Genomic DNA, 18,954 nt, shown 5'->3' with positions numbered 1-18,954 from the left:
ACACACAATCTACTGAAATGAGGCTTCAGTTTTCACTCAGACTACCTTTTTTAGTTCCCGGTAGAGATTCCACTCATTCATTCATTCATTCAACAAATAAGCACCTTAACACAAGCCCAGACACTGTGAAAGGCAATAGGGCTACAACAAAAATCCCATAATCACCATAATCATGTCCTCATTCATCTCACACTCTAGCGGAGATGACTGTCTTTGAGCACTGGATTACAAGAGGCTCTGGTGACAGACAGGCAGACAAGGTACCCCAGGAATGCATCACAGACAAGGGTCCTAACACAAGAAGACTGGAAAGATGAGTGGGGCTGGCAGGACAAAGGATAAGAGTTCCACATATATGGAGCAGCAGGTGTCTGTGACGTACAGGAAAACCAATGATGAAACATAAAGCTTGGGTTCCCATTTTCTCCTCTGGCTGGGGCACTCTAAAATTTGGACTTCTCCTTATAGTCCTGTATCTAGAGTTCTGCTACTGGAGAAAGAGCAATAACACTCATGAAATGATTTGCTTTGACTCCATTGGCCTCATCTGCATATAAGAAGCCCTGCCAATTATGACAGTGAGGTCTCCATACTGCCACTTTCCAAATCCCACTCTGTGCTCTTTATAATTATGGCAACTCCAGCTACTCATTTTGCTTTATCTCGACCTTTGGCAGTGCATAATGGATATGCATCTTAATGATTTGTTCCTATGACTTATTCCACAACATGGCATGAATAGGCCACAACACCTAGGCAGGATGTGCATCTCTGAAATAGTTAAGTTGAGATTTGCATCTCTCTTCTCTATGGAGTCCACCATCGCTTGCCCTCAATCTCCTGCCCCTACTGTATCCCTCAGCAGGTCAGGGGGGTTACCTTTGAAATGGTGTACCTGGACCATCTAAAAATGCACTCCAGATTCCTTGACCCAAACCCAAATCTCAGTAAGCCAATGCCTCTCATATCCACCACTGCCCGGCTGATCTTTAAATTCACGTAAGGAGTAATGGGAGACAGAAGAAAGCATAAACCTGGCAGGTATGGCGTCAGCTCCACCTGTGGGCTGGTTAAGAGGGATAGGGCTCCAAGATCCTTTACGGGAAGTGGTTGCCCTTACATATTCTACAGCCAACCTACATGCCACAGGAGAAGCCTGGGCCTTTGAGGGTAAGAATGCCCCTTTAGCTTTTTGTGGACAGGTCTGTTAAGAGATTAAGCACCAGACTCTCACAAGTTTTATCTTTGAAAGCAATTGGTTTCTTCTCCAATAGTCAACATGTACGAGTCTTCCTGTCACTTAAAGGGCCCACCTACCCTTACCTACAGGTCTTCTTTGTGGTGCAATGTGCCCCCCTCTGGAGTTTTCCTAGACCCTAATCCACTGTAGCAAGTTCAGTGCTGTGGAATTCATGTATCCTCTCTTCCAAATGCCCTCTGTTCCCAGCCTTGATAGTTGAACTTAGAGACCTGTTCCCTCAGCCCATGATCGCACAGATTTTTATCAGATCCCATCTATCAATATGCAGAGGACTTCGCCCATCTGCAAACTGCCTGTTCCTCTGTTCAGGCGCTAGCTTACATATTCATTGAATGCCTCTTTTCCAGGTCTCTCTTCACCTCAGATACCCTGACACTCTCCAGTGTTCAACCTTTATTCTTCTCTGCTACACATCGGGAGAGTCTTGGGCCACACATCAAATACACTAATACTAACGAAAGCCGACGAGCATCAAAAAAGGTCTGTAGGGCGACACCCGCAGCTCAGTGGGTAGGGTGCCAGCCACATACACCAAGGCTGGTGGGTTCGAACCCAGCCTGGGCCTGCTAAAACAACAATGACAACTGTAACAACAAAAAAAAAATAGCTGGGCATCATGGCGGGCGCCTGTAGTCCCACCTACTTGGGAGGCTGAGACCAGAGAATCTCTTAAGCCCAAGCATTTGAGGATGCTGTGAGCTGTGATGCCATGGTACTCTACCCAGGGCAACAGCGTGAGGCTCTGTCCCCCCCCCTCAAAAAAAGGTCTGTGCATAATTTTCATGATATCCAACACCACAGATAAGCAAAACAGTCTTCAAATAAGCCCATGCAGCCCATAGGCTCCAGGTTGGACACCCTTACACCATTTCAGTTATAAATTCACCTAAAATGATGAGGAAGACAGAAAAGGGGGAAAAAAAATCACATCACACTAAGACTCCTTGGGAGGGTTTAATTGAAGGGCATAACATCTCAAATAGTACAAATAATCTCCAATCATTTCAGCCCAGGCCAGATGACAAGGCAAGTGAGCATGAATTAAAATTAGAGACAAACACAATTGGAACAGATGTTGGAAAGAACTTTTTCCCCAACACCGAAAGTCATAAACATGCAGCAAAACCCTCCAAAGTCATTGGCCACATTGAAGATACAATTAGAGCTGATTATGAGAGGAACTAAACCCCAAGGAACGTGTCAAGAATTCTGGGATGGGCCACATGATGGGGGTGTTTTCTCAAAGCTGTACTGAGAACAACACATGGTCCATATTGTTGAATTTTGTTTCACTCTCTAACTAAGAGCCCTGGAAATCCCTAAGCAATTCTTTCCTGTCCTACATTCATACTTCTATTACTTCTCCCCTGACAGGGGGACCGATGTCACTCAGGGTCCACTCCCCTTCTCCACCTAACGGTCTCACACTTTAAGTGGGCAGTCTCTTGCAATAGCCAGGACCTCAATGCAATGAGGAGGGGAAGTTTCATGCTACCGGCAAGAACTGTCCTGAGACATCAGAGAAAAGCTGAGGCTGTCATCAGGGCAGTTCTTGGCGGTGCTCCCAGTAACTGAGACCTTGAGCCCCAGCAACTGAATAGTAGCTTCTCGCTGCCAACTTCCACCACCTCGATTCCTGTTGCGTGTTTCTTCTCCAACTATTCCATGGTTCTTTTCCTAGGGGGAACCCAGCTGCACCCATAGCCCTGTGGATTTACCCACCTGTTCAGCTGATTACTTTCATTTTTCTGTAAAGGGAAGGAGACTCATTAACAGCTAAGGCATTGCTTGTGACCCTTCAAGATTCAAAAGGGCAAGGTATCTAAGCCCCTAGTTTGAATACCAGTTGGATTGCTACGAGGAATACCATAAGTCAGGCAGAATCTGTTGTTTTTTAACTTGAGTAAGACCTGAGGTTTCAGTCCTACAAAAGGAAAACTCCACGTAAAGCTCACACCTCTCATCTTGATTAGTCCACGAAAGGGGCAGTGGTAATCATATAAGAAAAGGTCTACATTCAGTAAAAATAATCAACTTCATAATCAAACTATAATTTGAGGAAACAACTCAGCAAAATGGGTTTTAACTTTATTTTATACACAGAATATATATAGCTCATCAGCTGGTACTGAAAATGACATCACTCACGGTCACTGACAAGACAATGACAGGAAGATTCCATATGGCAACAACACCTCTTCAGCCCATCTTGTCTCCTTCATGTAAAGAATAAATTCATAAAACGTGATCGTGAAGACAAATCTTATATAAAAAAAGACTGGAAAGTCTTGTATTTTATATCACATGTTATGTATTATTTTACATTATATATAATTAATTATATCACATCCCTATGTAACTAGCCAATGGGCGTCAGGAAGCAAAAACTACTTTTTGGCAGTTTTCTCAAATTCTTAGTCTGAGCCTCCCCAAGCAAGGCAGCTCATCAGAGTCCAAATGGAAACAAACCTCAGAAAACTTCAAATTCTCCAGGAAGGCAGGAGGAAGGTTCTCGCTCAGATGCGGAGGAATGACACTCCCATGGAGAGATTTCCCTGAGACTAATGGCCTGACGGTCATGGTCAGAGAGGGGCGATAAAACAGACATGGAAGGGCTTTCCGTGCAAGTATTGAAAGTCAACAGCCACTTTGTTTTCTGGAATCAGTAACGTCAGGGTGGCAGACGCCATACAGCTGTATCATCCCGCAGCGCTCATCCTGAAATGTACATTGCAGCTCATCTCAGTCCCGCCTCTTCCACGAGTCTGTGGACAATCTCAGTCCTCAGAGCAAATGCTGCATTCTCTGTGCAGGATAAAAATTACTTTACATGGAAATGGAGGGTTTCTCAGCTTCTCATTACTTTCGGTCTTAGAGTGGGAGAAGAAGGATGGGGTGGGAAGAACTGAATAATTTGCTTTAGAAGAAGTTCACTGGGCTTTCCCAGTCCTGTCAAAATAGTAACTGTCCAATCCCCTCCTCCCCGCGCACCTCTCCGCTCAGAGAACATGAATGTAGAGGGAAGGGGGGAAAACAAATAGACGTCAAAGAGGGAAAGTATTTCTTCCAAACTTGTAAGAAACCACATTATGTGACTTCGAAAGACGCTCTCGAGGAATACATAGGAATGAAGAAATGCGGAGGAAAATGCACAGAGAGCACATAGTTCGAGACAATCGAGCTCTGAGCTTATCTGAGTTGATTTTTTGGTTCATTGTCACTTAAATTGTAGGGTTTCATGAAACAGAGATACCCCACTGCCTTTTGGTTTCTGATGGGTTGACTCGCAGAGCAGGCCCAAGCGTGGGAACAAACAGGCTGGATTTCCAGGGTTCCCTCTGCTATGTGTCAACAAAGAAGAAGGAGGAAATGACAGTCCACAGGGATGCTTCCTCCCTTCCAGATCTTACTTCGAGCTGAGAGTCACGTACAAGGAATTCAAAGGGTTTAATTCACCCACTCCCACAAAAAGTCCCTTCCCATCAGCTTGTTGCTGAAGACACGTGCTGGTGGTTCATGTCAAAATACAAAGTTGTCAGAGAGCATAAAATAACTTTCTCACACACCTGCAAAGAAAACCATCAGCTTCCAAATAAAAGAGCTAGTGGTTTCCTGGCTAAGAAAGAAACAGGTAGGAAGAGGAAAACTCCCAATTTCACAGATGGGCCCCAGCTGAGATCTATTCCATGAAGCCTTACTCCTCCTGCCTCCCACTCTTCTCCCTGAGTCAGGTTTGATAAAAGCCAGCAGATTTCTAGCAGTGGAAATACTGCAGAAGTCTGTTTTTGATGAGATATCTCATCTCTCAGCATCTTCATTGGCAAAGAAGGACACGCATTCCGGATAAGTGCTAACGAAAGCAGTGGCACCTGTTCTATTGTGAACTGGGCCACAGCAATGAAATCCCTCTTGAATTTCTGCGGCCTAATCAATGACTCTGCTCTAATGAAACCATAAATCAGAAAGTATTTGCATAAACTGAGTCCCATTTGACACGTCAACAAATAGCAAGTGATGGATTTTGCATTACATTGTAAGACCTACCTAACCACCCTGTCGGTTACCAATAAGCGCATCCCTCTGAAAATTCCACTCAATCTTCAGCTATTTCTAAAGCATCCCAGCTGCAAAAAGGCGTATAGTCATGAAAGCAAATAAACCAGGGTAGACATTCTGATGCTGTGATTACCATGTCACTGATTCTCGGAGCCATTCTTGACTATCCGCATAATAAGTTTTTCTAAGAATTTTACCGAAGTATCTCTTGTTCATGAACAAATACAGAAAAGCTGAAAACACACTATGATAAAGTACACAATATTTTATATATCAGAAGGCACTATAGGAAGGGGTAAGCAAATTCCAGGCTGCCATCTGTCCTTGTAAATAAAGTTTTATTAGAACACAGCCACACCAATTCACATACCTATGATCTATGTGGCTTTTGTGCTAACAGCAGACTTGAGTAGTCTGGTCCACAAAGCCTAAAACATTCACTATGTGGCCATTTATGAAAAAATTGTGGCCATTCTTTGTGATAGAGAAAAGATTTAAAAAAATTAAATATAAGGTTACCTGAATCAAACTGCTACACTGTTATGTCCTCCTTACCTCTGGCAGTGCCAAAGCTTAGCCAAAAAGGACATAACTTACTGGCTAGGTATTTGAGAATATTTATGGCAAGTATAGTTTCAAAATAACAGCTGTAATTTAACTGGATTTATTTTTTAAGATTTTTGAGCAAACTCTAGGTTCTCCCAATCTGTCTAATTCTGCCTAGGTAAGAAGTTTCAGAGAGAAAGTGATAATCGAGCTAGGCTTTGAGAAATAAGAATAAATTAAGGAAGCTAGGAAGGGAAGGGGGAAGGGGTGGTCAGTGGGTTAAAAAAAGACAGCCAGATATAAGGAATAAGGTCTAGTGTTTAATGGTACAGTAGGAAAAGTACGATTAAGAATAGTTTATTGCATATTTTAAAATAGCTAAAAGAGAATTATTGCAATGTTCCTAACACAAAGAAAAGACAAATGGTTAAGGTGATATTACCCTGATTTGATCATTACACAATGTCTACAGGTATTGAAATATCGTGTGGGTATGTAACTCCAAAATATACGCCAGTATCATACATCAGTTACAAAAATAGAAATAAAAATTTTAAAAAAGAATAAATTTAGGGATGAAGGGAATTCCAGGAAGAGGAATTAAACCAATTTCTGTCCAAGAAATAATTAGTAATCAGTTGTTACTTATTTGAAACATCTTTTTTCTTTCAGGAAGTAAAAAAAGTTCCGTCTGATTCTAACCTATGAGTAAGAACTCACAGCAAGTCGTCATTCTCTATCAGAGATAGGAACCGGCCCACATACAGGGCTGAGAAAGAATGCTTCCTAATACCACTCAGGAGAAAAATGTAATAATGGCGATAACGGTTATTATTATTATTATAGGAACTACCATTAGCATTATTATCGGAACTATCACTTACTGAACGCTTATCCCATGCTAGGCAGGATGCTAGGTGCTTCCACATTAGCCTGTTTAATCTTCACAGCAGTGTTAGGAAGTAGATACTATTATTATCCTCAATTTGCAATTGAGGAGACAATGACTGAGAGAGGTAAATAGGATACGCAAGTTTCTAACAGAGCAGAGTTTTAGACTCGTGTTATGATCAGGGAACTATTCATTCATACCCTCCCCCAAGGCCACCCCAAGCCCCACCCCAGGCACAGTGCAACCCCAAGCTCACTTACCTCTACAGACACTGCAGCATTGATTCTCTGGCAGAATGTGATCCTTTGCTGAGCAGTTCAAAGGAGGGCACGTGTCTGTAATTTTTACTAAAACTCCACCCTAGACACCAAATATTAGAGAGACAAAAAGATGTTTGTATTTTTAGTCAATGAAAGAAGCTCAGAAAGCTCTTTGTTAATCATCTGCAGTGAAAACAATGTAAAATAATTAACATCCCCAGGAATTCCACTAAAAATGATCATGTCACAAATTAACCAAATGAGACTCCTGGAAGAAAAGATACATTTGCCACAATGTCACCAGTTCCTAAGTCTCTTCTGTGGAGCAGAAGGAAGTTGCCAGTGATGTCCTGATAAACAGTCAAACATTTGTGATATTGACTGATTTCTGTGGTGTCAATACACTACTGATGTCTGAATTTGAGCGACCAACATGATTTTACTGAAAGCAAAGTTGAGAAGTGTACCATGAGCTTATGTGAGGCAGTTCCAGCCCGCCCTTGGATAACAGGCATTATGAATCCAAAGATCAAGAACACATCTCCTTACGTTCTTGATGAGCTCACAGTTTGGATGGAGAGGAAGGAAAATAAACCTCTTAAACCACGAACCATAAAAATAGCTCGGTAAGTCCTAAAACTGTGCTCTCTAAAGGCATTATAACATGTCACAGGAGAATAATTCTGTCCAGGTGAGAACTTATGAAGACGCCATGTTTGAGGGAACCCGAATAATGGAATAAAGAAAGAAGTGACTTCCTGGCGGAGGAAACAGACAAGAGCCAAAGTATCTGGGTGAGTAGGAATGAAATAAACAAGGGTGAGCTGGATCAGCACTACATTGTCCCCAGATATAAACAAAGTCACTTACAATAAAATGTTAAATATTCATAAGGCGAATCTCTATGACCTCACTTCATCTAAGGTCCTCTTTGTTGACATTACCAGCATCTGTGTTTAGTTTAACGCTGATTTTTAAAAATTGGTCCACTAATGACCATCTTTTACAAAAGGTTTTAGACTCTCTTATTTTCTATCTAAAACGTGTATTTTTTTCTCGCCCATTCTTAAGGAGATGTTTAAGTCAACTAAGAAGGGAGCTTAAGAAGGGAAGTAGCATTTAAGGCCAAAAAGGAGTTTCCCACACAGGTGGAGAGAAGGAAGGAGCCGCACAACCAAGAGGGGCAGGAGAGAGTGAGTCTTCCAGCTCCAGAAGACTGTCATTCCAGCGCCCCACAGGTCTCTGGTTTGGCAAGAACCCCCATTATATTAGGCAGTCATTCTTGAATATGAACTGAAACACAACTTTAAATGTCAAGTATAAACTTCCAACTACTCTCTTTTGGATTATCTGCACCATGACCTCCTTTCTCGGAATTTCCAGCCCAGACAGTCGAGCCTCGGGCATTCTGCCCCGGCCTTTTCTTCTCCTGTGCTGTTAATTTCCAGTCTTTTCCAGTCTTGTTATCCTGGGTATCTTGGAACTGGCCCTAAGATCTGAAAATTGATCCCACTGGTCACTCCTGTCCCCTCTTTGCTGCTATATCCCATTCTCACTCCTCAGTCCAGGGCAGGCTGGGCAGCATCTAGCCTCAAGAGTTAGCAGCAGCCCTACGTCTAGTGCCCACACCTGATATGCCTTAGTTTCTACACCAGGGACTCAAACCAATTATTACAGATCAACGGACAAGAGTAACTTTACTGTCAGCTGCTAAAACGAAAGGCAAACACCAGGCTGGATTGCCCTTGTTGCCTCTCAGTCTGCCCGTCAATATTAATACATTTATTCATGATGGACCACTTTCTGACATAAATAAGAGTGCCTGACACTGTTCAATCTCTTTCATAAGTTCAATGTGCCCCCACCCCCCAACTTTCTGAATGCTTTGCTGCTAATGGCTCACCTCTGTCACCACAGAGGCCTGGCCTTGGGCATGGAGCCGTTTTGCCTCTGCAGAAAGCTAAAAGTTAGTTTCAGTTGCCCATGCCCCAAAGTCAATGGCGGAATTGTGCGGGATGCTCTTCACCTCAAGCAGGAACAATCTCTAGAGTACAAGTCAAGGTCCAGAACCCCTGGTGGGGTCAGGGAATGTCTGTCCCTTCCCTCTAAAATTGCACCTTCACTCGGCTTAATAAATCACCTGTACTGAAATCCTCAGCTCAGGTCTGCTTCTGGGCGAACCCAAACTAAGAAGATTAAGATAAATTTCACTCTTGCTGTCAAAAACAAACTGTTAAAGGGATTATCTCCAGGTGGTAAGATTCTGGAGCACTTTCTGTTTTCTTCCTTCTAGTTTTTCCTTCTTAGTCTCAGTTTTATATGCTGAGTATAGATTTGCTTTCGTAACAAAACATCACTAAAAATGCAACCAAAGTTTCTTTTTAATAATCACTCAGGAAAGGGCTTGCTCTGACTGCTGATTAAGTCAGTTAATAATTCTAATCAACCTTTAACATCTTTAATGACTAAGATCATAATTCCAAATGTTTTTTAGACACAAACGCTTCTACATGAATTTGAAAATATTATGCACTGGGATTATTGTTGCCTAAAAGCCACCAAGCCCATTTAGTCCAGCTACATAATCAGGTACAAATCTTTTTTTTTACCTTATATTCAAAACTATCTCTAGTAATAAGTATCAGACAATTAGCACTTTTAAATACTCCTGATTATGGTATGTTATTTTATGACCCCTGGAGCTCTGTGTTGGTGGGAAAATATAATACTTTCATTCTTTCCCATTCAGAGTGACTAACTCTGTGATTTGGTCAAAAAATAAACATTTTTAAGTTCTGTACTAATCACTGGACATCAACCTGAATTTCCAGTAAGATATAAACTCACATCCTAAAGTTAAAAAAAAAATGTTTTTGGAATAAAGAAAACACACTAACTGGACAAAATTAAAAAGACTGCCTGGAACATTCATTCATCTTGATTTTTATAAAACAATGTGTTAAACCTCTGGAAACACTTGGTGAAAATGTTTGAAACAAGAGTTTATTTCTTGTCTAACTGATGTTGCTGAAGCTTCCCGATGATCCTAGGGAAATGGAAAATCTTCAGGCAGCCTTTTGTCTGCTGGGGACCTCAATCTGAACCATAGAACATAGAAAATTTAAAAAAATAAAAAATATATAGAGAGAAAATTATTAGCACAATTATTTCCTCAGTTGTTCCAAAGATAGTCCCCCCTTGGTATCATTTCAGAGGCCTAAGTGAAAAGTGTAATTTATTACATGGAACAGATTCCACAGGACTTAAATCTGAGAAAGGCTGCCTGGGAGAAAGCAGAGACCCTGTATCCTCCACTTCCACCCTCTGTCCCTGCTGACAATATCTGTCAAGTGTGTCCCAGAGCTCTTCTATGGTCTTTTATAAAAGTACCTCTTATTAAGGAAATCACTAGGCCATAGCTTCACCCATTTGGCATTTTCAGACTGAAAAGTACTCACTCTATCCTTTTGAATCTACCCCCTGTGAACTTTAGAAATGAGAATTATTTCTGAATAAGCCTAATAGCATTAAGCAAGTATCCTCAAACTACAGCCCACAGGCCACATGTGGCTGGCTGAGGACATTTATCCGGCCCACCGGGTGTTTTTGCCACCGCTGCCTGTCTTGCTTAGCAGCCAACTCATCCTGGGGCTGCAGTCCGGCCCTCCAACAGTGTGAGGGACAATTAACTGGCCCCCTGTTTAAAAAGTTTGAGGACCCCTGAATGACAGTGGAGACAGAGGCTAAGGGGAGGCTGTGGAGCGAGACCACCTCAGTTCCACTCCCAGATCACTCATTAGCTATAGGGCCTTGTTCTCCTGTGTCTCAATGTCCACATCTGAACAGTGTCACCCTCACAAGATTACTATGAGGCTTAAATTATGCCATACGCTGAAATGCTTTAAAGAGTGCCTAGAAAATAATAAGTGCTCAAGGAGCACTAAATATTATTGTCAATACCCTTCCCTCTGCACACAAAATAACTGTTTTGTAAGTAACTACAGAAGGACAATAAATGAAGAATATAATGATTTTTAAGACGATAAAATCATTCACACACACACACACACACACACACGTGCCTGTACATACCACTTGTGCAAAGGGAATAACCTGTCTGCCTCAACAATTTTTTTTTTTTTTTTTTTTTGCAGTTTTTGGCCGGGACTGGGGTTGAACCCGCCACCTCTGGCATTTGGGGCCAGCACTCTACTCCTTTGAGCCACAGGTGCTGCCCTGCCCCAACTATTTATAAATTATAAAAACAAAAAGAGTAAAAGAAGGGTCCAAGTGCACAGAGCAACTACTGTGTGCCAAGAACAGTGGCAGGTACTAGTTAAATAAGCTGGCACTCAAACTCATGCCCGTATCATCTGCACTTCTCACATCAGGGCGTCTGCCCTGATCCTTTTTCATGAGGAAGGAGATCAGTCCTAGAAGGGACCCTTGCTAGAGTGACCCACCCAGAATGTAAAGGCAGTCACTAGTTCTAAGTGACATGTGCATGGCCAGTACTGGGATCATCAGCAGAGCGGAAAAAACTGCCTTTCAACATGCCTGCTTTCCTGAAGTGGGAGAGGAAAGCAAACATTTAGAATCCGAATCATTTTTCCTCCCCTAGAAGTGAATCTCTGGAATTCCCAGCGGCAGCCAAGAGGGAATGGATAGGAGACACAACAGGGACGTTCACGGAGTTAATCCCTGGGGTAGATTCTGGGCAACGAGAGACAGACTTAAGGAAAGAGCCTTTCCTCCTCCACCCACATAAAGAACTAAATCCCAGGTCTAATGGTATCTCCTCAGGAGCTTCTGCAGGTCTCTAAATGCCTCATTCTCTTCAATCTTTTCATAATGTATTCCTTTCTTTTCCCCAGAGATACAATTCAAAGAAAATGAAATAATGTAATAAAAACATCTGCAAAGATGGTCTACCACCAGGTGCGGTGGCTCCCACCTGTATATTCAGCCCTTTGAGAGGCCAAGGCAGGTGGATCACTGGAGGCCAGGAGTTCAAGACCAGCCTGGGCAACATAGTAAGGACCTGTCTCAGGAAAAATTGGCCAGATGTGGTAGCGCGTGCCTGCCGTCCCACAGATAGTCAGGAAGGCAAAGAAGGAAGATCATTTGAGGACAGACGGTTAAGGCTGCTGTGCTCTATGATGAAGCCACTGCAGCCTAACCTGGGCAACAGGGCACAACCCTGTCTCCAAGAAAATAAATAAATAAATAAAAATATATATATACACATATGTATAGATAGTATAGATATAGATATATACATAGATATATAGATAGACAGAGTCTATGTGAAAGAGTGGTTCCAGTCGGTGAGGTTCTCTGGAGATGCCTCACAGAACCAGCTGTGCTGTGTGGTGGGGCTGTGGCTGCTCTGCGACACACCCCCTTGCTCTTCCTCTGCTGCCCTCCCTTATTCCCTCCCTCTGTCTGTGCCTCCCGCTCGCATTCCTAGGACAATACCTCTCCCCTCTTCTGGACCTCCACTCCCACCAAAGAATAAATAAATAAAGCATCAACACGAAAGCCCATGCCTTGGATTCTGCCATCTAAGAACCCGGATTAGACAGAGAGGTGAGGTTACTATTTTGCCCAGTGGTTCCCGGCTAGTACCAGGCAGGGAAGGAATGTTTGGGGCGGCAGCTCAGCACAGACCCCACCCAAACGTGTCCTTCCTGAAGTCAGCCTCGTCTACATTCCTCTGGGGCTGGTGGTTATGCCTGTAGCTGTCTTTCCTTTTATTGCCGTGGCTACCATGGGGATAGAGAAAACACCACACATTTAGGGAGGCTCACTTTGGCTTCCTCATCTAAAATAATATCTCTCAGCTCTTGCTAGAACCCCACAAGGCAGTGGTTCTCAATCTTCCTAACGCCACGAACCTTTAACACAGTCCAAAGGGGTCGCGACCCACAGGGTGAGAACCGCTGCCATAAGGGAAACGGACACAAGGAGTTCTTCACTAACAAAGAGGTAAAATTTCAGGATTTAAACCCAGGTCCGTCTGACTGCAGGCTTTGACTTTCCATCACAGTGCTATATTGCAAGGATAAGTAGACTCACCCTTTTACCCTACACACAGCAAAGTAAGGCCACTGGTAGAAGGTACTAGGAGGGAGATTTTCACCCAATGAAAGGGATGCTCTGATTTCTAACATTTTACAGCCAGGGAAACCCGTCAACCTTGTGGGATAGTAAATCCTACCATGGTATGTGGAGGGATGGGAAGGGGAAGGGGTGTTCTGAAGCAGAAAATTATATCCCAAAGTCTCATGGTAGCTGGTCTGGAAAGTTGCCTGTTTCCCTAACGAATCATGCCTCCGGGAATCCATGCCCTTGCATCGTCCTTCTCTACCATAAATCTGGACGGGGTCTGTATAAATCAGTAGAATATGGCAGAACTGATACCATGTGGCTTCTGAGACGAGGTTATAAATGTTGGTGCATCCACCCTTGTCTTTTGGAGGGTTTGTTCTAGGGGAAGCCAGCCCCTGTGTGAGAAAGCCCTGAGATCACCATGCAGTACAGAAGCCCAAGGCAGACCTATCTACAAGCTGCAGAGAAAAAAAAGAAAGAAAAAGAGACAGATAGAGATGTGGAGAGAAATCTCTGTTCTACTCATCTTAGTTGAGGTGCTAGAATTGTGTGCAAAGAAGCTGTCTTGGACACTCAGCTGCATCAAGTCTTCATAGGATTCTGGCTTCAGAATTCATCAGATTGCAATTGTATGTGAGACTCCAGGTGAGAACCACCCAGCTGAGCCCAGTCAACCCACACAGCCATAGCAGGTTATTAGGGTTTTTTTGTTTGGTTGGTTTTTTAGCCATTAAGTTTTAGGGAGGTGTTTGTTTTGTTTTGTGTTATGTTGTTTTCTTTTTTGACACTGTGTCCCTCCATCACCCTGGCTAGAATGCAGTGGTATCATCATAATTCACAGCAATCTCAAACTCCTGAGCTCAACCGATTCTCCTGTCTCAGTCTCCTGAGTAGCTGGGACTATAGGTACACACTACCATGCCCAGCTAATTTTTCTATTTTTTTTGTAGAGATGGGATCTCATTCTTGCTCAGGCTGGTCTCAAACTTCTGGCCTCCTGCCTTGGCCTCCCAGAATGCAAAGATTACAGGTATGGCCACCATGCCTGGCCAGGAGTATTTCACAGTAATGGATAGCCAAATACTATCAAACATACTAAAACTGGATCTGTCTGCTTTCCACTTGCTCCTCACCCACAAACCGTGTCTCTTCTTCTGCTCCATGAAGTGCAATATCACCACCCTATGAAGGGTGTATTTATCCTTTTGGTTTCTCATGATTCAGCCTCTTTTCCTGTGGGCACCACAGATTCCTCTTGGGGAACATTTCTCCCTTGCATGCAGTCTTAGGGGGATGGTAATTCCAAGTGGCTGGCTCCTCACACAGAGGCTTAAAGGGACAAATGCTTTCTAATCCTGAGCAATCAGGCCTTGGACATATACCTCAAACTTTGCTAACCATATGTCCACTCCCCAAATTTTAAGTCCTATGTAAGTGGCTCAAGAATAGTAGAAATGACTGCAAGTTGTTCATCACAGCAGAGATGTGCCTACCAGATTTCTCCCTACTAGCCCATGGCTACAGTTCCTGCTTCCTAACTTCTGGGACACCTGGTTCTCTTCCTAGTCCTACGCCTGGTCTTACGGCCTTTCAGAGATTCTGTGAACCTCTCAGTATCCTTCCAATAAAATCACTTTTACACTCTACACTAGACAGAGAAGGTTTCTGCTACTCACAACCAAAAATAGAACCTTGTACTCCCTGTGACTACACCAAAAACCTGGAAGGTCAATGGGGTTCCTCTTCCCCCTTGTAGGAGCCTCCCCTAAGCCCAATCACTCACCAAGCCCTTTCAGGTCTATTTTCGAAATAGCTCTCTCATCTGTTCCCTCTCCATCTTCACTGTCACTGTCTTAGGTCAAGACCTCATCATTTCTTATTTGCAATTATTCAAATTAACCTAGTGCTTCCTCAATCATCCCCCCCACTATAATCACAATGACCTTTGAAATTGCAAAGCTACTCATAACACCCACAAGCAGACACCCTCCATGAATTCTCATCTCCATTAAGATCAAGTCAAAACTGGTCCTTTCTCACCTTGTCTCTTTCCAGCTTCATTTCTCATCACTCTCCCCCACAAACCCTAAAACTTCAGCCAGGTCAAAGTCTTCAGAGTCCCCTAAAGAAGATCGACTTTCTTTATGGCTCTAAGCATATATAAATATTTCTGTTGGTGGTGGTTTTTGTTTTTGTTTTGTTTTTTGTATAGGATGTGCCTTCCCCCCATCCACCAAGGATAATTATTGGTCAAGTAAGTACCTACTCAGATATCTACCTGGTTGGTTCTACACCTTAACTAGGGCTTTGTTCTACAATTAAGTCCTCAGAAAAGCCTTCCCAGATGACTCATGCCCACCCCAAAACTCTTTATTCCTTCACCCTACTTCATATTTTCTATGGACCTTGGCATTGTATTGTATATTGAAATCTGTTTGTGTTCATACTGTCTGTCTCCCTCACCAGACTGCAAGTTCATTACAGAGACTTTGTTTTGCTTACTGTTGAATACCAGAATCCAGTACAATGCTGGTATATAGAGTTTGCTTAATGTATGTTTGTTGAGTGATTAATAAATGAGATCTACGGTTCTATCCATCTTATTTCAAACAGTACATGGGAGGGGGCGGGCAGGAGACAGAGGCATTTTCTAGCATCACATCAGCCATTTGGGACTGGCTGATTTCCCTAAGACCAATTCAAAACCCTTTCCAGCATCACTCGCCAGCCTCCCTGACTGACTTACAGCAGCTGCCAGCTCTCTGTTCCTTCTCACACCCTTCCCTTGCTAGCTTCTTCCAAGGCTACCTGCACCACAGTTGATCACAAGCTAACCCCCAAAATGACAGTGTCTGGGTCCTCCCAATCCTGTATTCCAGCCCATCACAGAAGGGCCTGCTCCTTGGGGACCCAACCAGGCCAACACACCCCATTCAAGAACCCTCTATGAAGCCCACACATCTATTTAATCGTTTTCCAGAAGTGATAGGAATCATAAGATTAAAACTTACTCGACATTCCCGACAGCTCTTGGTTAAAATCCTCTGGCCCTCTGCAAGAACTTTTCCTCCATAGATACATTTTGCTGTAATAAAATAGAAAAATGGGTCAGACAGTCATGCTGTGCAACAAAATGACCTCAGAGGTATCTTCCACCTCCAACAGATACCATAGAAACCCAGACACTCTTCTGTGAAGTACTACAAATCTCTTTGTCTAATGTTAAGACATGGGAATTGTGCACAGGCTAACCCTTGATCCCCCAGGCAGGCCTCACTTGATTGTGTTTGCCCTGACTGCACAGCAAGGACATACAATTATTTCAATGTCACAGTTACCAAAGGAACTAGAGAATGAACCGATGTTGTAAGAAGTTAAAATAAGGAAGAACTGGTTGCTATCACCATGGAGCAGCAGTAGCTTTGACTCAGATAGCCCAGCTATAAAACAGATGACCATGTGAAAGGGGACTCAGAGACATTCAGCCACAGTGGAGAAGGAAGGCACTTCTTTTTCCTTATGATCACTGGAAGTGGGAGTTCTTAGCCTATCTGCTCCCAAAACACTAAGAGACCAGTGACAAATAGAAGCCAAGCTAGCAAAGTGCTAGATCAATGTACGAGAGAGACTGCTTTTGGAAAGGTGAGTTCAGCAGGCTAACAGGGAGGTCACAGAGTGGAAGTAGGCCTGTAGCACGTGTCAAAGGGAAGCATAAATGGAGCTCCTACTGCTCCATTTGGATTCCACTAACACTCAATCCTTGACTTAACTTGCTGATTCTCTTTTAAGTGCAGCCTATGTCAATTTGATAGGACTCTAATATGACCCCACCAAATTCTCCAGCCACTTTAGCAACAGTAAGGAAGCAAAGACCTGATGACTCCGTCTCCTGCCCTGGTGAGGACCCTTCTAGCCTTAGCTGTCAGGAGGAACAGAAGGGAAGACTTGTGGCTCTAAGAGATCTCCCCCTGGAATTCACTGTTGGTATTAGAAAGCCACCTCATTTTTAATTTTTTTTTTGCACTTTTGGGGGGTTTTTTGTTGTTTTTTTTGTTTGTTTGTTTTGCCAGAGCTGGATTTGAACCTACCACCTCCAGCATATGGGGCTGGTGCTCTACTCCTTTGAGCCACAGGTGCTGCCCTGAAAGCCACTTCATTTTTCAGAGTCTCTATTTCTATCTGTTAAAATTGAATTGATTAAATGTGGCAGGTTCCTAATCACACAATCTTCTGATTCTCATGGAAAGTTTAAGTATATAGACACAAGCCTATGGAACGGAGTAGAAAACCAGAGATAAAACCAGCCTCATATCACCATCTGATCTTTGAGGAACGAAACAAAAGTATACACTGGGGAAAAGAATCCCTATTCAATAAATGGTGCTAGGAGAACTGGTTGGCCACATGTAAAAGATTGAAACTAGGTCTCCACCTCTCTCCACTTATAAAAATTGACTCACTCTGGATAAAACATTTAAACCTAAAACACAAAATAATAAAAACTCTAGAAGAAAACATGGTAAAAACTCTTAACAATATAGGACAGGGGAAAGATTTTATGAAGAAGATCCCATTGGCAATTGCATCAACACCAAAAATAAATTAATAATGAATAAATGGGACCTGAGCAAACTTAAAAGCGTCTACATAGCTAAGCACACAATAAACAAAGAAAACCAACCACCTTCAAAAGAGGAGAACATATTCTCATGTTACAAATCTGATAAAGGACTAATAACCAATATCTACAGAGAACTCAAGCAAATCAACAAGTGAAGAGCAAACGGTCCAATTAATCACTGGACAAGAGAGGTGAACAGAACCTTCTCTGAAGAAGACAGAGGAGTTGCCAACAAACACATGAAAAATACTCATTGTCTCTAAGCATCAGAGAAATGCAAATCAAAACCACCTTGAGATATCACCCAATCCCAGTGAGAATAGCCCACATCACCAAGTCCAAAGCTGCAGATAATGGTGGGGATATGGAGAACAGAGAACACGTATATGCTGCTGGTGGAAATGCAAACTAATACAGCCTTTTTGGAAAGAAGTATGGAGCATCCTCGAAGACCTAAAGGTAGATCTTCCATTTGACCCTGGAATCCCATTACTAGGTAACTACCCAGAAGAAAAACAATCATTTTACCATAAGAACATTTGCACTCAAATTTTCATAGCAGCTCAATTCCTATTCACAAAAATGTAGAAACAACTCAATTGCTCAACAACCTATGAATAGATTAATAAACCGTGGTATATGCATGCTATGTAATACTATTCACCCATAAAAAAAAAAAGATGGAGACTTTACATCTTTTGTATTTACCTGGATGGAATTAAAGAACATTCTTCTTACTAAATTATCTCAAAAAGGGAAAAATAAGCATCCCCTGTCCTCAATACTAATTTGAGACTAGTAGATAAACAACTACAGGCCCACCTGAGAGAAAAATTCACAGTTAAATTCAAGAAGTGGGGAGAGGGAAGGGGGAAGGGGCTCAGTAAGCTTCTACCTAACAGGTCCAATGTAGGGGATATGGCACACCTCCCGGGTGAAGGACTCAAATACAACTCAGACTCTTCCTAACACATGCAAAAAATATAACTCCATCATATGTAGCTTTGTATTAATCCACAACTTTAAAAAAAGAAAAAGAAAGGAAAAGGGGGGAGGAGAGGGTAAAAAGGGAAAGGAAGAGGATGGGAAGGGAGAGGAAGGGAGAGGAGGGGAGGAAAGGGGAAGGGAAAGAAGAGGTGGGAAGGGAAAAGGAGGGGAGGGGAAAGTAGAGGTGGGAAGGGGAGGGGAAGGGGAAGGGAGGGGAAAG

At 42.8% G+C, this 18,954-nt stretch overlaps 1 protein-coding gene across 3 annotated transcripts in view; it reads right to left on the bottom strand.

The window, feature by feature from the left end:
* NELL1 (neural EGFL like 1) overlaps positions 1–18,954 on the bottom strand; it is an 821,103-nt gene that overhangs the window by 606,031 nt on the left and 196,118 nt on the right. For all 3 annotated transcript variants that reach the window (XM_003781182.2, XM_003781183.2, XM_003781184.2), the window contains 2 exons: positions 16,138–16,211; positions 7,016–7,115 (listed from right to left, as the gene is read on the bottom strand). In XM_003781182.2, the coding sequence (XP_003781230.1) occupies positions 7,016–7,115; positions 16,138–16,211 (174 nt within the window). The remainder of the gene's footprint in view (positions 1–7,015; positions 7,116–16,137; positions 16,212–18,954) is intronic.

Source organism: Otolemur garnettii, unplaced genomic scaffold (assembly GCF_000181295.1).
Source record: "Otolemur garnettii isolate 467f Iridium unplaced genomic scaffold, OtoGar3 scaffold00001, whole genome shotgun sequence".
NCBI classification, from domain to species: Eukaryota; Metazoa; Chordata; class Mammalia; order Primates; family Galagidae; genus Otolemur; species Otolemur garnettii.
This window is presented reverse-complemented; position numbering and strand designations above follow the sequence as displayed.